We start from the raw sequence: 16989 nt of genomic DNA, 5'->3' as shown, positions 1-16989 counted from the left end.
GCCCCATCTACCTAGACGCCACTCCTCACCCACCCATCCACCACCAGGTACCAGAAGCGGCACGCAGCCAGCTAGAGAACAGGGAGCGGGCTCGGGGAGTGGGTAGCGAGGAGGGTGGCGTCTCTAAGGGCTTTAACCTCCTACCCTCAGTTCCACGACGCCACTCCCAGCAAAGACTGGGACGGAACCTCCATTTTTGTTTTGAGGCGGAAGGGCAGGGGCTGGAGGATAGAAGGGGTCAAAGGAAACGGTGATTGTCACCGGAGGGGGGTTCAGCCCTCTTTCCCTTTCCCTCAGTTTGCACCCCCTTTAGACTCCCCCCACCTTTTCGGAGTCCCCCCCCCTTGTTGCTAAGGCCCAGACCGTCATCCCAGCAACAGCCTCAGTCATGTGACCGGCAATGGCGGCGCTGAAGAGAGGTAGGTGAGTCCGGCGCCCCCCAAACCCACCGCGCGTCCCCTGGACCCCGCTCGCGTCCCCCATGAGCTCTCCCGCTGCCCCTGTACCCCCTCCTCCGCCTCCTTTCCTTGCACATGGCACCGGGGACCCCCTTCACACCCCGAGGATCCTCTTTCTGTCATCCTCCAGCCTTGGCCTCCATTTGGGGGTTCTGTGGACCGCGATCGGCCGACATGCATCCATGCCCAGTGGTGGGGCTCCTGGAGCTCCGTGAGAGGGGGACATGGGGAGTTGGTTCCGGGTCGTGTCTTGCAGGAGGTCGTGGGGGGAGGGGGGAGCAGCGTTAGTGGATGCCCCAATGGACTCTTGTCCTTTCTGGCTGCCCCTGCCATGGGCCCCAGTCTGGAGGGAGGGACTGGCCTGGTGTCCCAGAGGAATCTGAGACCCAGCAAAAACCGTGGCCCCGCCTCCCTTTGCTGTGCCAGCAGGACTTGGAGCTAAGAACACCTAGGTCCTGGGTTCCCTCTGATGTGTGGTGGGGGGAGGGGGGAGTGTTCCACCTGGATAGACAGTATGAGATGAGGCTCCAGGATTCCAATTTTACTTTCTGAATCTCAAAATGCATCTGGCCTTGAGGGAACTATGATGGAGGCACAAATGGAGAGCCGCTCCCCTGGAGATCAGTCAAGGAATTGAGGTCACACTAATGGCCCCTCTTACTATTTGAGCTGCATTTGGAGGTGTTGTAGGAACAGCTCTGTAGCTGAGCATGACAAGACTCAGGAGAAGCATCAAAGTCCTCCAGTGGAGCCCCTGCGTGAGCCCCACCTCTCTATAAATACAAGACTAGGTTGCTGACAGGCTTACACTTGGTGTGCTGGGCTTAAAAGCTGACTGCAAGAACTTTGTTTATTGCAGGGCTGCTCCCTCTTAGTTTGCATTCCAAACACTTCAAGCAGAAGAGATTGGGTTGGCTCTCAAGGAAGGCTCCCCATCAGTAGGGGCTGAATTATTTGGGAATCTGGAGCAGGGCAAGGAGTTGGGGAACATAGGAAATGTTCTCGTCCATGTGATCTGAGGGAGGTGACAAGGAAGACCTCCATCTGTGTGAGCTTTTCCTTTTCTGACTTCTCTTATCTCTTCCCTAGGCTTTCTTGAAAGCCTCAGAACTGGGCAAAAAAGAGGAAAACTAGCCTGTTCAAATTCCTTCTTTAGCAACTTGGGGAGAGGCTGGGGATGGACTTCCGTAGGAGAGAAGGAGAGGAACTGGAAGAGGAATTTTTCTTTTGTTTCTGGGCTGACTGGGGAAGATGGTAACATTTGTCATCATAACCTTTTACCCTCCCCTTTCCCCCTAGTCCTGGTCAGCTGAGTGTGGAAACAGAAGTATTTCTGCTGCTATCGTCCATGGGCTTTCAAGGTATCTGCCTCCTGAGGGAACCTCAACTTTCACCTTTAAATTGGTTTCTTCTATTTTATGTTCCAAGTAATCTCATTACCAGTCATTTACACCAGTGGTCCCCAACCCCCGGGCTGCGGACCGGTACCGGTCCGTGGGCCATTTGGTACCAGTCTGCAGAGAAAGAATAAATAACTTAAATTATTTCCGTTTTATTTATAGTTGTCTGAACGATGTTTTATTTTTAAAAAATGACCAGATTTCCTCTGTTATATCCGTCTAAGGCTCATTCTTGATGCTTGTCTCGTAAGTTCGACAATTATATTTAAAAATACCACAGTTTTTACGCTGGTCTCATAATTTTATTTTGTGCATTTATCCGTCCCACCCTAAAGGCTGGTCCGTGAAAATATTTTCTGACATTAAACCGGTCCGTGGCCCAAAAAAGGTTGGGGACCACTGATTTACACCCAGGTTCCTATCTCTGTCATGTGGTTGCTGGGTTGGGGCATGTGGGAATGGGGCAAGGAGTTTCTCACTTTCCCTTCTTTTCCTCTCCATCCACCAGGTCACACCACCTACAAGTAGGGAGCAGGGACAGAGAGAGAGCCTGCATGCCATTTCTAAGCTCTTCAGGATCAAAGTGAGCAAAATGGAAAGTCAAAAAGTCTCCCATTTACAGAACCCAGTTTTCACCCAGAGCGGGGAGGGGCAGATTGTTTCTGTGACCTTGGGAGGAGTCAAAGGAGAACCAAGACTGATGCTTGGTTTAGATGAGAAAAATGTTATAGAAACTTTTTTACTCTTCAGTGGGTACTCAGGTTTAAAAAAGAAGAGGAGACAGAAAATGAACTTGGGGGAGGAGTTAGTTAGATGTTGTACTTTGAGAGAGCAGAAACAATATAAGATCAGAAAGGAAACTGATGTAGGAGGCACTGATGTTTGTCAAATGGGGACCCCTCCACCCTGAGTCCTTTCCACCCTGGGGGCAGTGTCGTTCGTCCTGTCCAGAATGGCAGCCTGTGGAGGCACCTGCAAGACCAAAGTGACTGTCTCCAAGCCTGTGTGGGACTTCCTGAGCAAGGAGACCCCAGCCCGACTGGCCCGCCTTCGGGAGGAGCATCGTGTGTCCATCCTCATAGATGGCGAGACTTCTGACATCTATGTTCTCCAGCTTTCCCCACAGGGTCCTCCCCCAGCCCCTCCCAATGGGCTCTACCTGGCCCGGAAGGCTCTTAAGGGGCTGTTAAAAGAGGCAGAAAAAGAGCTGAAGAAAGCTCAGAGGCAGGGGGAGCTCATGGGCTGCCTGGCTTTGGGGAGTGGGGGGGAACACCCAGAGCCGCACCGCCCAGGCCCACCCCCTCTCCGAGCAGCCCCACTCCTGCCCCCAGGGGCACGGGGTCTTCCCCCACCTCCTCCTCCTCTGCCCCCTCCTCTACCTCCCCGCCTTCGGGAGGAGACAGAAGAGCAGGACAGTACCTGCCCCATCTGTCTGGGAGAGATCCAGAATGCCAAGACATTGGAGAAGTGCCGGCACTCATTCTGTGAAGGCTGCATCACCCGAGCCCTGCAGGTGAAAAAGGCCTGCCCCATGTGTGGCCGCTTCTATGGGCAGCTGGTGGGCAACCAGCCCCAGAATGGGCGGATGCTGGTCTCTAAGGATGCCACACTCCTACTGCCCAGCTATGAGAAGTACGGCACCATCGTCATCCAGTATGTCTTCCCACCTGGTGTCCAGGGGGTAAGGAGACTACTGCCTGATCTTATCCTTTGTTTCCCCCGCACCCAGCTCCTTCTCTGATCTAAGGGAGCTGGGGGAGGGTGAGTGTGTTTGTTAGATACAGTGCAGTTTTGCTGTTTCCACTGTATACCTTCCTACTCAATGCCTTGGAACTAGGAGGTCCCTTAAGACCCAGCTTTTCCATCCCCACAACCCCGGAACACACATGAAAATTGGGTATCAGAGAAAGGAATTAAATACTATTTTCAATTCTGTAAAGATGGTGGCTCAGGCACAGGCAGGCACAGCATGAAGGGATCTAACCCTTCTAACAGAGCTGGGAGTGTTACTTCATTCTAGATTTCTGAGAGGAAAACCTTAATGACAGTGGAAATTTTAAACAGGAGTGGTCAAGAGCCTACAGGTATCTTTGTGCTTGACAAAGAGTAATTTCCATTTCTGCTTTGCAAAGGGTTAAGGAAGCACTATAGAAGAGTAATAGAGAAATGGAACAGCTTAGACAGTGGAAGAGACATTTTGAGTGTTTCCAGGTAGAGAAGGGAAGGCTAAAAGATAAGTTATTCTCAGTTTTCACATTTCTGCTGAGTTTTCTGGAGAGTAAGGGCCAGCTACCTTCCATCACTTCTGAGACTATTTGTTGCTGAATTGAGACTTGAGAGATGGAGACCAGGAGAAAGAACCTCTTAACAATAAAGACTTTGTCCAGAAACAGGCCCTGCTGCCCAGACCCTAGAGTCTTTCCTTGCCTGAAAGGGTGTCAGCCTGTTGCTGCCCTGTCAGTGTTAGCTGGTTGTGCACAGACAGAAGGTTGGCCAGGATGCCCTTCCATTGGCATCATAGCCTCAAGATGCCCAGCTGTTCACCCATTTTTTTTTCCCTCTTCCCAGGCTGAACATCCAAACCCAGGAGTTCGGTATCCTGGCACCACACGGGTAGCCTACCTCCCGGACTGCCCTGAGGGCAACAAGGTGCTGACCCTGTTTCGCAAGGCGTTTGACCAGCGCCTCACCTTCACTATTGGCACGTCCATGACCACAGGAAGACCGAATGTCATCACCTGGAACGACATCCACCACAAGACCAGCTGCACAGGGGGACCCCAGCTGTGGGACACTCCTTCATTTCCCTTCACTTGGCTCCTCCCCTTCTGTCCATTTCCACTGAGGGAACAACATCAACCCCTCTCTCTGGGAATCTCCTAACTGGAGAGGACCAGCCCTAAACTATTCAACCATCTCTTCCAATCCAGTTTCTCCCGTATTTAACCTGGTCCTGATGTGCCCAGCTTAACCTACAAAAATAAGCTGAATTGGGCTAAGTTATCTTGGGTTTGGACTACATTAGGGGAGGGAGGAGAGGGGCCACAATGGGGCACCCAGAATGAGTGTGAGCATGGGGTGTGGCCATGAGTATATGAATAAGGCCGAACACCTAACCCTGACCCTCATTTCTCTTTGCTCCCAGGTTTGGGTACCCAGACCCCACCTACCTGACCCGTGTGCAAGAGGAGCTGAGAGCCAAGGGTATCACAGATGATTGAAGGACATCTTTGCCAAGGCCCCTGTGCCATTCTCCACTAGGACCAAACAGAAGTCTTCTGTTCTCTCTCCCTCTGCCCCACCATACCACACAGTTGGGGACCTGTCTCACTAGGAAAGGAGTTCTGAGAGGGAGGAGGCAATCCCTTCCTCTGCCCCCCACAGGCCAAATGCTTCAGTGCAGTGTGAGCCCCTCCCTTCTGGCAGAAGCTGTTTCTCAGGCTCTGCTCCCTTCCTCCTGTGTACATACTCCCAGTCTTCCTGCCCCCTCCATTGCCCTTGGCTTTTTCTGGTATGTGCTGTGCTCCAGTGACTAAGCTGAGAAAGGACCTGTGTGGAGAGGGGAGGGAGATCTTGAAAGCGCCCCGCCCACTGCTCCACTGCTGAACTTCGATGCAGAGGAGGGGGCATCTAACTTGGTGTGAGCCCCCAAGGAGCCAGCCCTGTGTGTTCTTCAGAACCAATTCTCTATCTACCTTAACCTTGTCCTTTCCTGTGTCTGTTTCTGTCAGTCTGTTTCTCCTGCTCTTCTCTGCCCCCTATTAAGGAGCCTCCTTACCCTGTTCTGGAACCGCTGCCAAACTGTAGCTCTTAATTTAATAAAATAAAGTAAAATATGCAACTCTATGCCATACCCGCGATGTTCTGTGGACCAGTGGGGGGGGGGGGGCAGGACCTGCTGAGAAGGGGCAGGGGGTGGTGATCAGGAAACCTGTGGGCCTCCCCTGTCTCTCTGCCTGCACCGGGCCTGGGGAAACAGCACGTACTTAGTGGGACCCACTAAGCCCCGGTTCACGCTTCACCGTTGGAATCTGGATTAAGAGGGGTTTGTTGTTGAACTGTGATTGTAGGAACAACCCTACCCCTTTTGAAAAGTTTGGCTGGGGTGGGAGTAGGGGCGGAGCCGGCCAGGGAGTGGATTCGTCAGCAACTGCCCGGACACACGCAGGCCTCAGAGCCCCCCAGCTTCCGTACCCCTGGGTCCTGAAACTTGGAACTGGGTACGGGTCCAGCATGAAGTCCCCGGACCGCACTGCCCCTGGCCGCACTGACCGGATACTGGGGGGCATGGGGGGCATGCTGCGCGCATGCGCCCTACCTGGGCAGGCTGGGGTAAGAAATGGCGAGTGTGGTGCGGTTCAGAGTCTTTACAGGGCTTCGGGAGGGCTGCACCCCACATTCAATTTACCCGCAAAAATATTTTGCGGAGTACTCGCAGAAATCCAAGAGTTTCATTAAGAGGGCTTTAGGCACGTTCTAAGTGAACCGTTCCTTCCACTCCAGCCTTGGCGACCCTTTTATAACAATGTGGATTTTGACAGCCGGAGAAGGGGAAAGGGGAGGTCAAGGATGGGCGTGAAGGGCGGGTTCCTTATGATCATTCTATCCCCGCAGCTCCCGAAGAGAAGCCCCCTAGGATCGGAGGGGACGGCGCCAGAGTCAGCCTGTACGGTGGGGGGTCAGAGCGGGGAGTGCGAACGTGAGGTCCCCGCTTGGGCTCCGCTGCCGGGTAAGAAGCTGACAGTGGGGTGGGGCACAGTTTGCCATCCTGCGCAAAGTAGCGAATTAAAACAACAACAACAAATGTTCTTGTTAGCATAAAGGCTCGCATCTAATTTGGATGAGACCCATATAATCGCTGAGACCTCCACACTTCTTCTCGCCTTCTAGTCCGCTGTGCGTCCCCCACTCAACTGGTCCCGAGCCCCCGCAGGCTGAATGTCCCAGCGCCTCACCCCTGGCCCCTCTCCAATCCAGGCTCCAGGACTTCGCCTTAATTGGTGATTAGCTTCGGCCAGAGTCCCGGGGCCTGGAGGAAAGAAGAGTCCGGCAAGAGGGCGGCACCTGGGCTGTATTCCCTACAAAGATCTCCCCATTCTCGTATCCGTACTGGGGGCCTTGTGCACTCCTGCGCGGCTAGGGACAGTCCCAACCCCAGGACATCTCTGTACAGAGTAAGGCCGCATCCGGGCTCTTCTGCACTACAGAGGCGGAGGGGCCACTCGGGCAGACCCCGCCACCGGGCTTAACCCCCCCCCCCCCCAGCGCTTCGCAGTCGTCAAAGTCCGAGATGCGGGAAGGAGGGGAAACCGGGGCTGGGGAGCCCAGGATGCTCCAGGATGCTGAGGAGGGGCGCAGGCGTTGGGGACGTGGAGTGGGAACGTGGTGGTGCCCGGGGGAGGTGGAATTGGGGCGGGAACCCGGCCCTGGCTAAAAGGGGAACGCGAGGGAGAAGGCGGAGCTGGGCCGCGGAGGCCCCTCCCCGCGGCGGCACCGCGGTGGGGCCTGTTATTCGGCTCAAGGCTCGGCGGGGACCCGCGTAGCGCCGGTGACTCGGGGAGTCGGCCCCTGTCTTCTCCCCTGCCCGGGCTTAGAACCATCCCCACCCGAGAGGCCGGAGACGGAGCTAGAGAGGCTGCTGCATCCTGGCCCAGCCTCCCCCACCATCTCTCCCCTCCCCGCTGGACATCTGGACCTTGGGCCCCGCACCGACAGGGTTCCGGAAACCCTCCCCACCCAGCTCCGCTGCTGGGCCCCGCGCCGCCTCCCCTGCAGAGCCCCCAGCCCTCTTCCAGACTAGACTTCCGCCAACCCCTGGACGCCCCCTCCCTCCCCCCTTCCCCAGCCTGGAGCGGGGGTAGGAGGGGGGGTGCGCCCTGCGCCGCCCTCGCGCCGCCCTGCCCCCTGTGATTCCCCCTGCATGGCCAGCCTGGGTAGGGGGTACGGGGGGGCCCGGGAGTCATGCGGGGGGGGCACAAGGGGAGTCGCTGTGCCTGTCCCCATGTGATCCGAAAAGTACTGGCAAAATGCGGCTGCTGCATCGCCCGGGGGGGACGTGGTGAGTGTGAGGTCTCCAGGGCTCAGTGTTGAATGGTGGGCGGGTGGAAGGTTCAGGACTTCTGTATGCCCTGGCCCTATTTAGAAGCTGGAGACTACCTGTGTGGAAACACTTTATTGATGATTTCTAAGATCGCTTCTGCCTCCAAATTTCTAACTAGTTAAGGAAATTGGGGAAGGGGCAGTGCTTCCCTTTAGTCAACTGGATATGAGAAAAACTCATTCACAATCCCCTGGGGCCTGGAACCGAATCTTCAAATCCTTCTACTGAGATGCTACTTCAGCTCTGAAGAGGGATAGGGAGATGGAGGAAGGAGGAAGGAGGGGGCCTACCAGGGGCATTTTCAAAAATTGCAGCTCCTGTTTCTAAGCCCAGGCCAAAGATAACCCTCATGAGCTCTCCTTACTTGCCCCCTCTGTTGGGTTTGTGCATGTTGTGGTCATGGGCTGCAGAAATCTTTTTATTATAGTGATTACTGCAGTTGGTGGAGGAGGGGTCTGGGGGTGGCAGATGTGTTCTTAGCTTTTCATACTCCCCTTCTCAGAGAATGGTCTTACCCATTGGAAGGAGAAGGGCTGTAGGAGAGCAGAAGGCCACCCCCAGCTTCCAATGTCTGCCCAGATGGCTGCCCCACCCCCATATCTGTGCCATGCTCCACATGTTACAGGGGGTTCTAGGCCTGGGGAGCCAGGTATTTACTGTTCTTCCTCCCAAAGGTGCCTTATAACATTTTCTATCATGGCCAACTCAAGTGAGGATGGCAAGGGAGTGAGCCATGGAGAAAAGGGGCTGACCATCATAGGGAGGAGGCACTGGGAACTTCCTGGGGATCCTGGGTCTGGAGCTGGAGCAATATCTTCCTCCCGTTTTCTTTCCCCCACCTCATTAGAACCCTATGCAATTGCTGGTAGTGAGGGGAGTATCTCGGCTTCAGCTGCCTCGGGTCTGGCTGCCCCCTCTGGCCTCAGCTCTGGCCTCAACTCCAGCCCCTGTTCCCTGGGCCCTCCAGGGCCCACCAGTGGCCTGAGAAGATGGTTGGATCACTCCAAACATTGTCTCAGTGTGGAAGCTGAAGCAGACAGTGGCCAGGCTGGACCATATGAGGTGAGCAGGGAGCACACAAAAGCATGTAGGATAACCATGAAGGACACTAAAGAGAGGACAGATTGGGGGCTACTGGTCAATGAGGAGACATAAGTACTGTCCCTGACCTTTGGTATTTGACCTTGATCCCCAGAACTGGATGCCAGAACCAACTCTAGCCACGGGAGAGGAACTGCCAGAATTGACTTTGCTGACCACATTGTTGGAAGGCCCTGGAGATAAGACAAAGGTATGAAGAAATGAGTCTAGAGTGGCTCCCCTCACTCAAGAGGCATCAATTTGCTTAGTTTAGGATGTTCTTTCCTTTTCCTTTTCCTTTTCCTTTTCCTTTTCCTTTTCCTTTTCCTTTTCCTTCCTTCCTTCCTTCCTTCCTTCCTTCCTTCCTTCCTTCCTTCCTTTCTTTCTTTTTCTTCTTCTTCTTTTTTAAAATTAACTTATTTTTTACAGAGACAGAGAGTGAGTCAGAGAGGGATAGACAGGAACAGACAGACAGGAACAGAGAGAGATGAGAAGCATCAATCATTAGTTTTTCATTGCGCATTGCGACACCTTAGTTGTTCATTGATTGCTTTCTCATATGTGCCTTGACCGCGGGCCTTCAGCAGACCGAGTAACCCCTTGCTGGAGCCAGAGACCTTGGGTTCAAGCTGTTGGGCTTTTGCTCAAACCAGATGAGCCCGCGCTCAAGCTGGCGACCTCGGGGTCTCGAACCTGGGTCCTCTGCATCCCAGTCCGACGCTCTATCCACTGCGCCACCGCCTGGTCAGGCTTTTTCTTTTTTTTTTTTCTTTCTTTCTTTCTTTCTTTCTTTCTTTCTTTCTTTCTTTCTTTCTTCTTTCATCTTTCTTTCTTTCTTTCTTTCTTTCTTTCTTTTTTAAGTGAGAGGAGGGGAGATAGTGAGGTAGAGCCTTGCATGCACCCTGACCTGGAACTATCCAGCAACCCCTGTCTTGGGCTGATGCTCAAATCAGCTGAGCTATTTTTAGTACCTGAGGCTGATGCTGAACCAACGGAGCTACCCTCAGCTCTCAGGGTCGAGGCTTGAACCAATTGAGCCACTGGCTGTGGGAGAGGAAGAGGGAGAGAAGGGGGAGAGGTGGGAGAGAGAGAAGTAGATGGTTGCTTCTCTTGTGTGCTCTGACCAGGTATCAAACATGGGACATTTATATGCTGGGCCGACACTCTATCTACATAGCCAACTGGCCAGGGCCTATGTTCTTTTCTTTCAGCCACCTGAGGAAGATACTTTGTCCCAAGCTCCTGAGAGTGAGGAAGAACAGAAAAAAAAGGCTCTGGAAAGGAGTATGTAAGTGTCCACATATTCTCCCTCCTCTCCCCACCACTGTACAACTTCTAGAGGACTGTCCTTCACATACTAGCTTTGAGAATTATAATTTCCTCTGAGGTTGGCTGTAGTAATGAAGTCCAGGAGGGTCTCCTTCTAGTCCAGGAGGGAGGAAATGGCTAAACAAAGGATGTGCATTCCTGCCTTCTTCCCAGGTATGTTCTCAGTGAACTGGTAGAGACAGAGCAAATGTATGTGGAGGACTTGGGGCAGATTGTGGAGGTAACTTCGTTTTCCCTGCCCAGCCCTTGCCCAGCTCTTTCTCTCTGCCCAGGGCTAATTTTAAGATGCCTTGATGCTCCTCTGTCCCACTTTCCCATTCTCCCCCTACATCCTGGACTTATCTGGGAGGGGGCGTCCTCACCAGGGCTGGTCCCACATACCTATGCTCCCACCCCAAACTTCTCACAGGGTTACATGGCCACCATGGCTGCTCAGGGGGTCCCAGACAGTCTTCGTGGCCGTGACAGGATTGTGTTTGGGAACATCCAGCAAATCTACGAGTGGCATCGAGAGTGAGTGATAGAGCCCTGAGAGCAAGGGGAAGGGGCATATGTCTGGTTATCTTAGTGTCCCACCCATGGCCCAGAAGATGTTGCCTGAGGAGTGTTTGAAGAACCTTCGTGGGGAACACTACTAGGGCAGACAGCCCTAAGTTGCAGGGGTGGAGATATTTGACCTGCCTCTTCCCTGCCAACCTCTACCTCTCTAGCTATTTCCTGGGAGAGCTACGGCACTGTTTAAAGGATCCTGATTGGCTGGCCCAGCTATTCATCAAACATGTGAGGCTTGAGAGGGTGGGGCTGGGGAGGGGCTTGGGAGTGGATGGGACTCTGCAGATGTGCTCTTCTCCCTCCTCATCCACCCTGCTTTCTTAAACTTTACACCTGTTAGGAGCGCCGGCTGCATATGTATGTGGTGTACTGTCAGAATAAGCCCAAATCAGAGCATGTGGTGTCAGAATTTGGGGACAGCTATTTTGAGGTCAGTGGCTGAGGTGCCTTGGGGAAAGAGGGACAGAATCATTATAAGCAGGCTTTCCAGGTTTCATAGCCACCATGTGTCCCTGTCTCCAGGAGCTCCGGCAGCAGCTAGGTCATCGACTGCAGCTCAGTGACCTCCTCATCAAACCAGTGCAGAGGATCATGAAATATCAGCTCCTGCTCAAGGTCAAGACCACCTACCTACCTGTTCCCTGGGTGCACAGATGGTTGGGACAGCCCTTTCCTCAATCATCTCCCCAGGGTTCCTAAGGCTTCCCCCAGACTTCCTGGGGGTCTTCACCTGTGTCCTTGGGGTAGGTTGTGAGAGCTTCTAAAGATGTCCTCATAACTTCCCTGAGCATTTCTTTTCTGTGTCTTAGGATTTTCTCAAGTATTATAGTAAAGCTGGGATGGCTACTGAAGAGCTGGAGGTGAGGACTTCTAGGTCTTCCAGGACACATCACACTCACCTTATTTCTCCGAGATTTCCTCAGATCCTTGGGTGGTGTAGAGATGTCTGCTTTTTAGGGAGAAGCTGGTTGGGATCAAAACATGTGGCTCCTTCCTAATAAAGACAATGCTTCTCTCTTTACCCGTGTCCCAGCGAGCTGTGGAAGTCATGTGCTTTGTGCCCAAGCGCTGCAATGACATGATGACTCTGGGGAGACTGCGGGGGTTTGAGGTAGGGTAACAAAGCAGGACACCTGCGGCCCAGTGCTCTTCTGCCCAGTGTGAGTACTCAGGACATCTTCATGGGGAACTGTCCTGTCCTGGTGCTGACCCTCTGATGCTTGAAAGTGTTAGGGGAAGGAGGGAGGAGCAGTTTGCCCCCTTTTCTTGTTTTTTGTTTATTTTTCTGGAAGACCACTGTCCTTTGGTTCTAGGGCAAACTGACTGCTCAGGGGAAACTCTTGGGTCAAGACACATTCTTGGTCACAGAGCCCGAGACTGGTGGGCTTCTCTCCTCCCGGGGTCGTGAGCGGCGTGTCTTCCTCTTTGAGCAAATTGTCATCTTCAGCGAGGCCCTGGGAGGAGGAGTGCGCAGTGGAACACAGCCTGGATATGTGTACAAGAGCAGCATCAAGGTGGGGGGGACTACAAGGGAGAGGTTTGACTGGGATGGGGTGAGGCCTCTGAGAGTATGTCTGACTCTTGGAGGGGGCAGGAATCAGAGAGGGCCTAAAGAATTTGGGGGCATTATCTCCTGTTTGCCAACCCAGGTGAGCTGCCTTGGACTAGAGGGGAACCTCCAAGGAGACCCTTGCCGCTTTGCCCTGACCTCCCGAGGGCCGGAGGGTGGGATCCAGCGCTATGTCCTACAGACTGCAGACCCTGCAGTTAGTCAGGCCTGGATCAAGCAAGTGGCTCAGATCCTGGAAAGCCAGCGGGACTTTCTCAATGGTGAAGCTTTCACTCTCTCTCTTCCACATACCCTTTGACATCCGGAATCCCTCACTGCCCAATCTCCCATCCTTGCCCTCTGACCCTGGCTTCTCCTCGTCCCCCTTCCCACTTTTCCACTACTAACTCAAGAATTGGTAACTCAGAATCCCCTAGCCCAGGGGTAGTCAACCTTTTTATATCTACCGCCCACTTTTGTATCTCTGTTCATAGTAAAATTTTCTAACTGCCCACCGGTTCCACAGTAATGGTAATTTATAAAGTAGGGAAGTAACTTTACTTTATAAAATTTATAAAGCAGAGTTACAGCAAGTTAAAGCGTATAATAATAATTACTTACCAAGTACTTTATGTCAGATTTTTGCTGTTTGGCAGAATAAATCTTTATAAAACAACTTACTATAGTTAAATCTATCTTTTTATTTATACTTTGGTTGCTCCACTACTGCCCACCATGAAAGCTGGAACACCCACTAGTGGGCGGTAGGGACCAGGTTGACTACCACTGCCCTAAAGGATAATTTACATGGATGATAGTCCTTTGGAGGGAGGGTAAAATGGGAGGGTGGCCTGAACAGAGCCCTGAGGGAAAGGACCTGGCTCTGTGGTAACCCTCCTTTTGTTCTTCTCTTTGCCCCAGCATTGCAGTCACCCATTGAGTACCAGAGACGGGAAAGCCAGACCAACAGCCTTGGGCGGCCAGGAAGACCTGGGGTGGGAAGCCCTGGGAAAATTAGGCCTGGAGACTGGGCCCAGGTCAGCACACAGACACCCATCAATGGCTCTCTACCCTCCCTGTTGCTGTTACCCAAAGGGGAGGTGGCTAGAGCCCTCCTTCCCTTGGACACACAGGTATGAAGAATGGTGTTCCCTGACTGTAGGGGTGGAATTGGGAGGGTCTCTCTTGTTCCAGGATCCCCAAATACCTCTCCCCTATATCATTCCTCTTCTACCACCTTCCTTTTGTCTGCCCCTTTCTACTTCCCATCTCTTACCCCCCTCCCTTCACTTTAACTGATGGTCTCAGGTAATCTAGTGTTTGGCAAGAGGTGGCTTCACTTGGGGCTTACACTGTAAAGACAGGAGTGAGGGTAGATTCCTGAACTTTTTTGATCCTTTAACTTGAGTTTTTCTTCAGGCCCTTAGTGACATCCCCCAGAATTCTCGTGACTCTTCTTCAGTTCCTCCAGTTCCAAACATCCCTCCCTGCCAAGCCAGACTTGCCAAGTTGGATGAAGATGAGCTGTAACTGGTGAAGGTCATGGGGGTGGTGCTGACCCAGCCACTCTCTTCCCTAAGGAACTTCAGGGCAATCTTCCTGGTACTGCCCCAGAATCCCTTCCTCTGGGTGTGTCTGGAGGTGGGCAAGGCTGGGAGTGCTGTCCGTGTGGAGGACGGAGCCTAAACTCAAAAGGACTTCTGCCCGAGGAAAATGGGTTCCTTCAGCTCCCACCCTGTGCATGCATCACACATCCCCCCAAAACGAGGAGACGTGGTGGGTGGGAGGGCTGGTGCAAGGGCCAGACAGAAATTACTGCTTTTGTTTTTTATTTTGTTTTCTTTTTCTGTTTTCTGAGAATAAAGGTTTGTTATATCAGTGAGGCTGCTGCCTTGGCAGAGGGCAGGGAGGCTGCGGTAGGGGTAGGTGGGGCAGAGTGGTTTGGAAGAGATCAGCTGGCCCTCGAATTGGTTTGAGCAGGGGTCTGATGAAAGGCAGAGGGTACAGCTATAAGGTAAAAGACGTTACTGTGTCTCTTGTCTGCAATTGTAGCATCTCAGTCCAGACCTGGGGCTGGGGCCACTGGAGAGCCCTAGGTCCTTGATGACGCCTCCCTTTACCCAGCCCTTCTGTCCCTCCCATCTGGCCTCCATTCCAGACCCCATTAGAAAACCTAGTGGTGTGACTTTCCATCATTCCCCCAACACCCAGAGGCTAAAGCACCAAATGCCCAATGTACCTTTCTTTCTGAGGCTTCTAATGTTCAACTGAGGGAGAATGGGAAGGTGGAGAGGATGATGGGGGCTATGGCTCCTTCTGGCTCTGCATTTCCTTATTTTGCTGTCTGAGAAGTCATAAGGCATATCCATACTGAGAAGAAATGGACTCCTCTTCAAGCCAAAGAAAGGGGTCTTCACCATCCCAACTTCTGGTACAGCTCCTGGAACAGAGAAAGCCAATGTACAGAGATGCATGTCCATATTCCATCTTGGGTACTTGGTCATCAGTGTGTCCTCTGTGTCCATTTGTCCCCTGGGCCTGGTCATGTGTACTTGGGCTTCCTCAGCAAACAATAGACTGCTGGGAGGGGGGTGAGAAGGAGCTGGATCCTCTCTGTGGGCCTGAGTCCCTCTGGCCAACAATGCTGGGAAAGGCCCCTTGGGGAGGAGGGCAGGACATACAGCCCAGATAAGACTTCTGGGGAACAACAGGAGAAATTGGAGAGAGAGACACACACCCTCACTGTACCCTGCCGCAGGACTTTAGGGTCATGAACTGAGGACTAGAGAGTGATGGGGAGGAGTGCTGAGGGTTCTTATGAAGGGAGGAAGGTATGAAGTAAACAGGATTCTGGAGCTCAGAACCTCTATCTCTTTAGGGATCACAGGGGTACATGATATGGGTGACCCTTTTGTGCTTAATTTAACCACAAATGTGCTTTTGAGTACCTATTTTATGAATTGCTCTTTTTTTGTTTGTTTGTTTGTTTTTTTAAATAAATTTTTATTTTAATGGGGTGACATCAATAAATCAGGGTACATATATTCAAAGAAAACATTTCCAGGTTATCTTGTCATTTAGTTCTGTTACATACCCATCACCCAAAGAGAGATCGTCCTCCGTCACCCTCTATCCAGTTTTCTTTGTACCCCTCCCCCTCCCCCTCTCCCTCCTTCCCTCCCCCCACCCCCCGTAACCACCACACTCCTGTCCATGTCTCTTAGTCTCGTTTTTATGTCCCACCAATGTATGGAATCCTGCAGTTCTTGTTTTTTTCTGATTCACTTATTTCACTCCGCATACTGTTATCAAGATTCCACCATTCTGCTGTAAGTGATCCGATGTCATCATTTCTTCTAGCTGAATAGTATACCATGGTGTATATGTGCCCCATCTTCTTTATCCAGTCTTCTATTTTTTTTTACAGTGATTAAAAGCCTTTAAGCAAACTCTTGGCCAATACAGCAAGAATCCATAAAAGAGTAGTGTCCTTAACATGTTCACCAAGTCCAAGCTGGCCCCATCACCATGCCAAATCCCTGAAAAATGCAACCCAACCACAGTTCAGTCTGTTAGGAGCTGTCACAGGGAGCAGGAGTCCAGGAAAGTTCCCCACAGGAAAAGTCCGCATGGCACTGGAATTGTTGTCACCATTCTATACTTTGCAGCTCATGTCCAAGTCCCAATGACCGCTGCTTCTAGCTGGTAATGATTCAGGTAGACTGGAAAAGCCATTTGCAGCATGCGTGGATATGGAGCTTCTGTTCTCCTCTGCCTGGAGAGATGAGACCAGGTTGCTTTTCCCTGGAGCTCTGCGACTGTGGCATGGTAAAGAGAACCTTGGGATACACTAAGCAGTCTCGGTGTGGCTTCTTCAGTGTTCCTTGGTTGAAGAGTCCTCTTAGTTTAGTCCAAAGTTGGTTTTTCCAGATGCTAGTTCTTAAAATTAGTTTGTAATCCACTTTGGTTCTGGGAGGTAGATGTTGGTATGTCCGCCTATTCCAGCACCATTTTGTCTCTCCTCCTGAATTGCTCTTGAATGTAATAAATGGTTGAATAGTGAATGGAGCATCGACCTGGGACACAGACTACCCAGGTTTGAAACCCAAGGTCACTGGCTTGAGTGCAGGCTCACCAGCTTGAGTGTGGGATCACTGGCTTGAGTGTGAGATCATGGACATGACCCCAAGGTCACTGGCTTGAAGCCCAAGGTTGCTGGCTTGAGCAAGGGGTCACTCACTCTGCTGTAGCCCCCCCCCCCCCAAGGCACATATGAGAAAGCAATCAATGAACAGCTAAGGTGCTGCAATGGAGTTGATGCTTCTCATCTCTCTCCCTTCCTGTCTGTCTCCCTCTCTCTGACTCTCTCACAAAAAGAAAATAAATAAATAATAAATGTCCTATAAGTTCACTATTTTCTCTGAGGCCCTAAACTGGTTATTTAGGCCCAGGCTCTCCTTTCAGAGATGTGGGGTGGTGGTTCTCTGTCATCCTAATACATGTAGGTGCTTCCCATCTCAG

General features: G+C 52.2%; 2 protein-coding genes across 7 annotated transcripts; both read left to right on the top strand.

The window, feature by feature from the left end:
- Positions 1-87: 87 nt before the first annotated feature.
- On the top strand, positions 88-5704 carry DTX3 (deltex E3 ubiquitin ligase 3). 3 transcript variants are annotated; one of them, XM_066369368.1, is made up of 6 exons: positions 90-419; positions 1758-1819; positions 2367-2441; positions 2791-3539; positions 4427-4644; positions 5004-5704. In XM_066369368.1, coding segments are annotated over exons 3-6 (1044 nt in total). In that variant the 5' UTR covers positions 90-419; positions 1758-1819; positions 2367-2440; the 3' UTR covers positions 5080-5704. The 3 variants fall into 3 exon arrangements, with proteins under 3 accessions (XP_066225463.1, XP_066225464.1, XP_066225465.1); XM_066369366.1 differs by having other exon boundaries at positions 88-419; positions 4427-5704; XM_066369367.1 differs by having other exon boundaries at positions 88-423; positions 4427-5704.
- A 304-nt stretch (positions 5705-6008) lies between these two features.
- On the top strand, positions 6009-14346 carry ARHGEF25 (Rho guanine nucleotide exchange factor 25). 4 transcript variants are annotated; one of them, XM_066369362.1, is made up of 16 exons: positions 6009-6190; positions 6473-6587; positions 8806-9020; positions 9154-9249; positions 10250-10326; positions 10521-10587; positions 10777-10880; positions 11078-11147; positions 11260-11349; positions 11442-11534; positions 11729-11779; positions 11953-12030; positions 12233-12433; positions 12569-12749; positions 13390-13601; positions 13888-14346. In XM_066369362.1, exons 1-16 carry the CDS (start codon positions 6092-6094, stop codon positions 13996-13998), a joined length of 1860 nt encoding a protein of 619 aa, XP_066225459.1. In that variant the 5' UTR covers positions 6009-6091; the 3' UTR covers positions 13999-14346. The 4 variants fall into 4 exon arrangements, with proteins under 4 accessions (XP_066225459.1, XP_066225462.1, XP_066225460.1 ...); XM_066369365.1 differs by lacking the exon at positions 12569-12749; XM_066369363.1 differs by lacking the exons at positions 6009-6190; positions 6473-6587 and adding an exon at positions 7310-7916.
- Positions 14347-16989: the final 2643 nt, after the last annotated feature.

The sequence above is a fragment of the Saccopteryx leptura genome, chromosome 2 (assembly GCF_036850995.1).
Source record: "Saccopteryx leptura isolate mSacLep1 chromosome 2, mSacLep1_pri_phased_curated, whole genome shotgun sequence".
Classification (NCBI taxonomy): Eukaryota; Metazoa; Chordata; class Mammalia; order Chiroptera; family Emballonuridae; genus Saccopteryx; species Saccopteryx leptura.
Note: the sequence above shows the minus strand (reverse complement) of the source record. Positions and strands in the feature narration are given on the sequence as shown.

Excerpts from the sequence above, each read along its gene's own strand:
- DTX3 (XM_066369366.1), top strand. Across the intron at positions 3,540-4,426 it reads TCCCACCTGGTGTCCAGGGG|GCTGAACATCCAAACCCAGG; the intron begins GTAAGGAGACTA and ends CCCTCTTCCCAG.
- ARHGEF25 (XM_066369362.1), top strand. The coding sequence starts at position 6,092 with ATGAAGTCCCCGGACCGCACTGCCCCTGGCCGCACTGACCGGATACTG. Across the intron at positions 11,780-11,952 it reads TGGCTACTGAAGAGCTGGAG|CGAGCTGTGGAAGTCATGTG; the intron begins GTGAGGACTTCT and ends CCCGTGTCCCAG. Across the intron at positions 13,602-13,887 it reads TCCTTCCCTTGGACACACAG|GCCCTTAGTGACATCCCCCA; the intron begins GTATGAAGAATG and ends GTTTTTCTTCAG.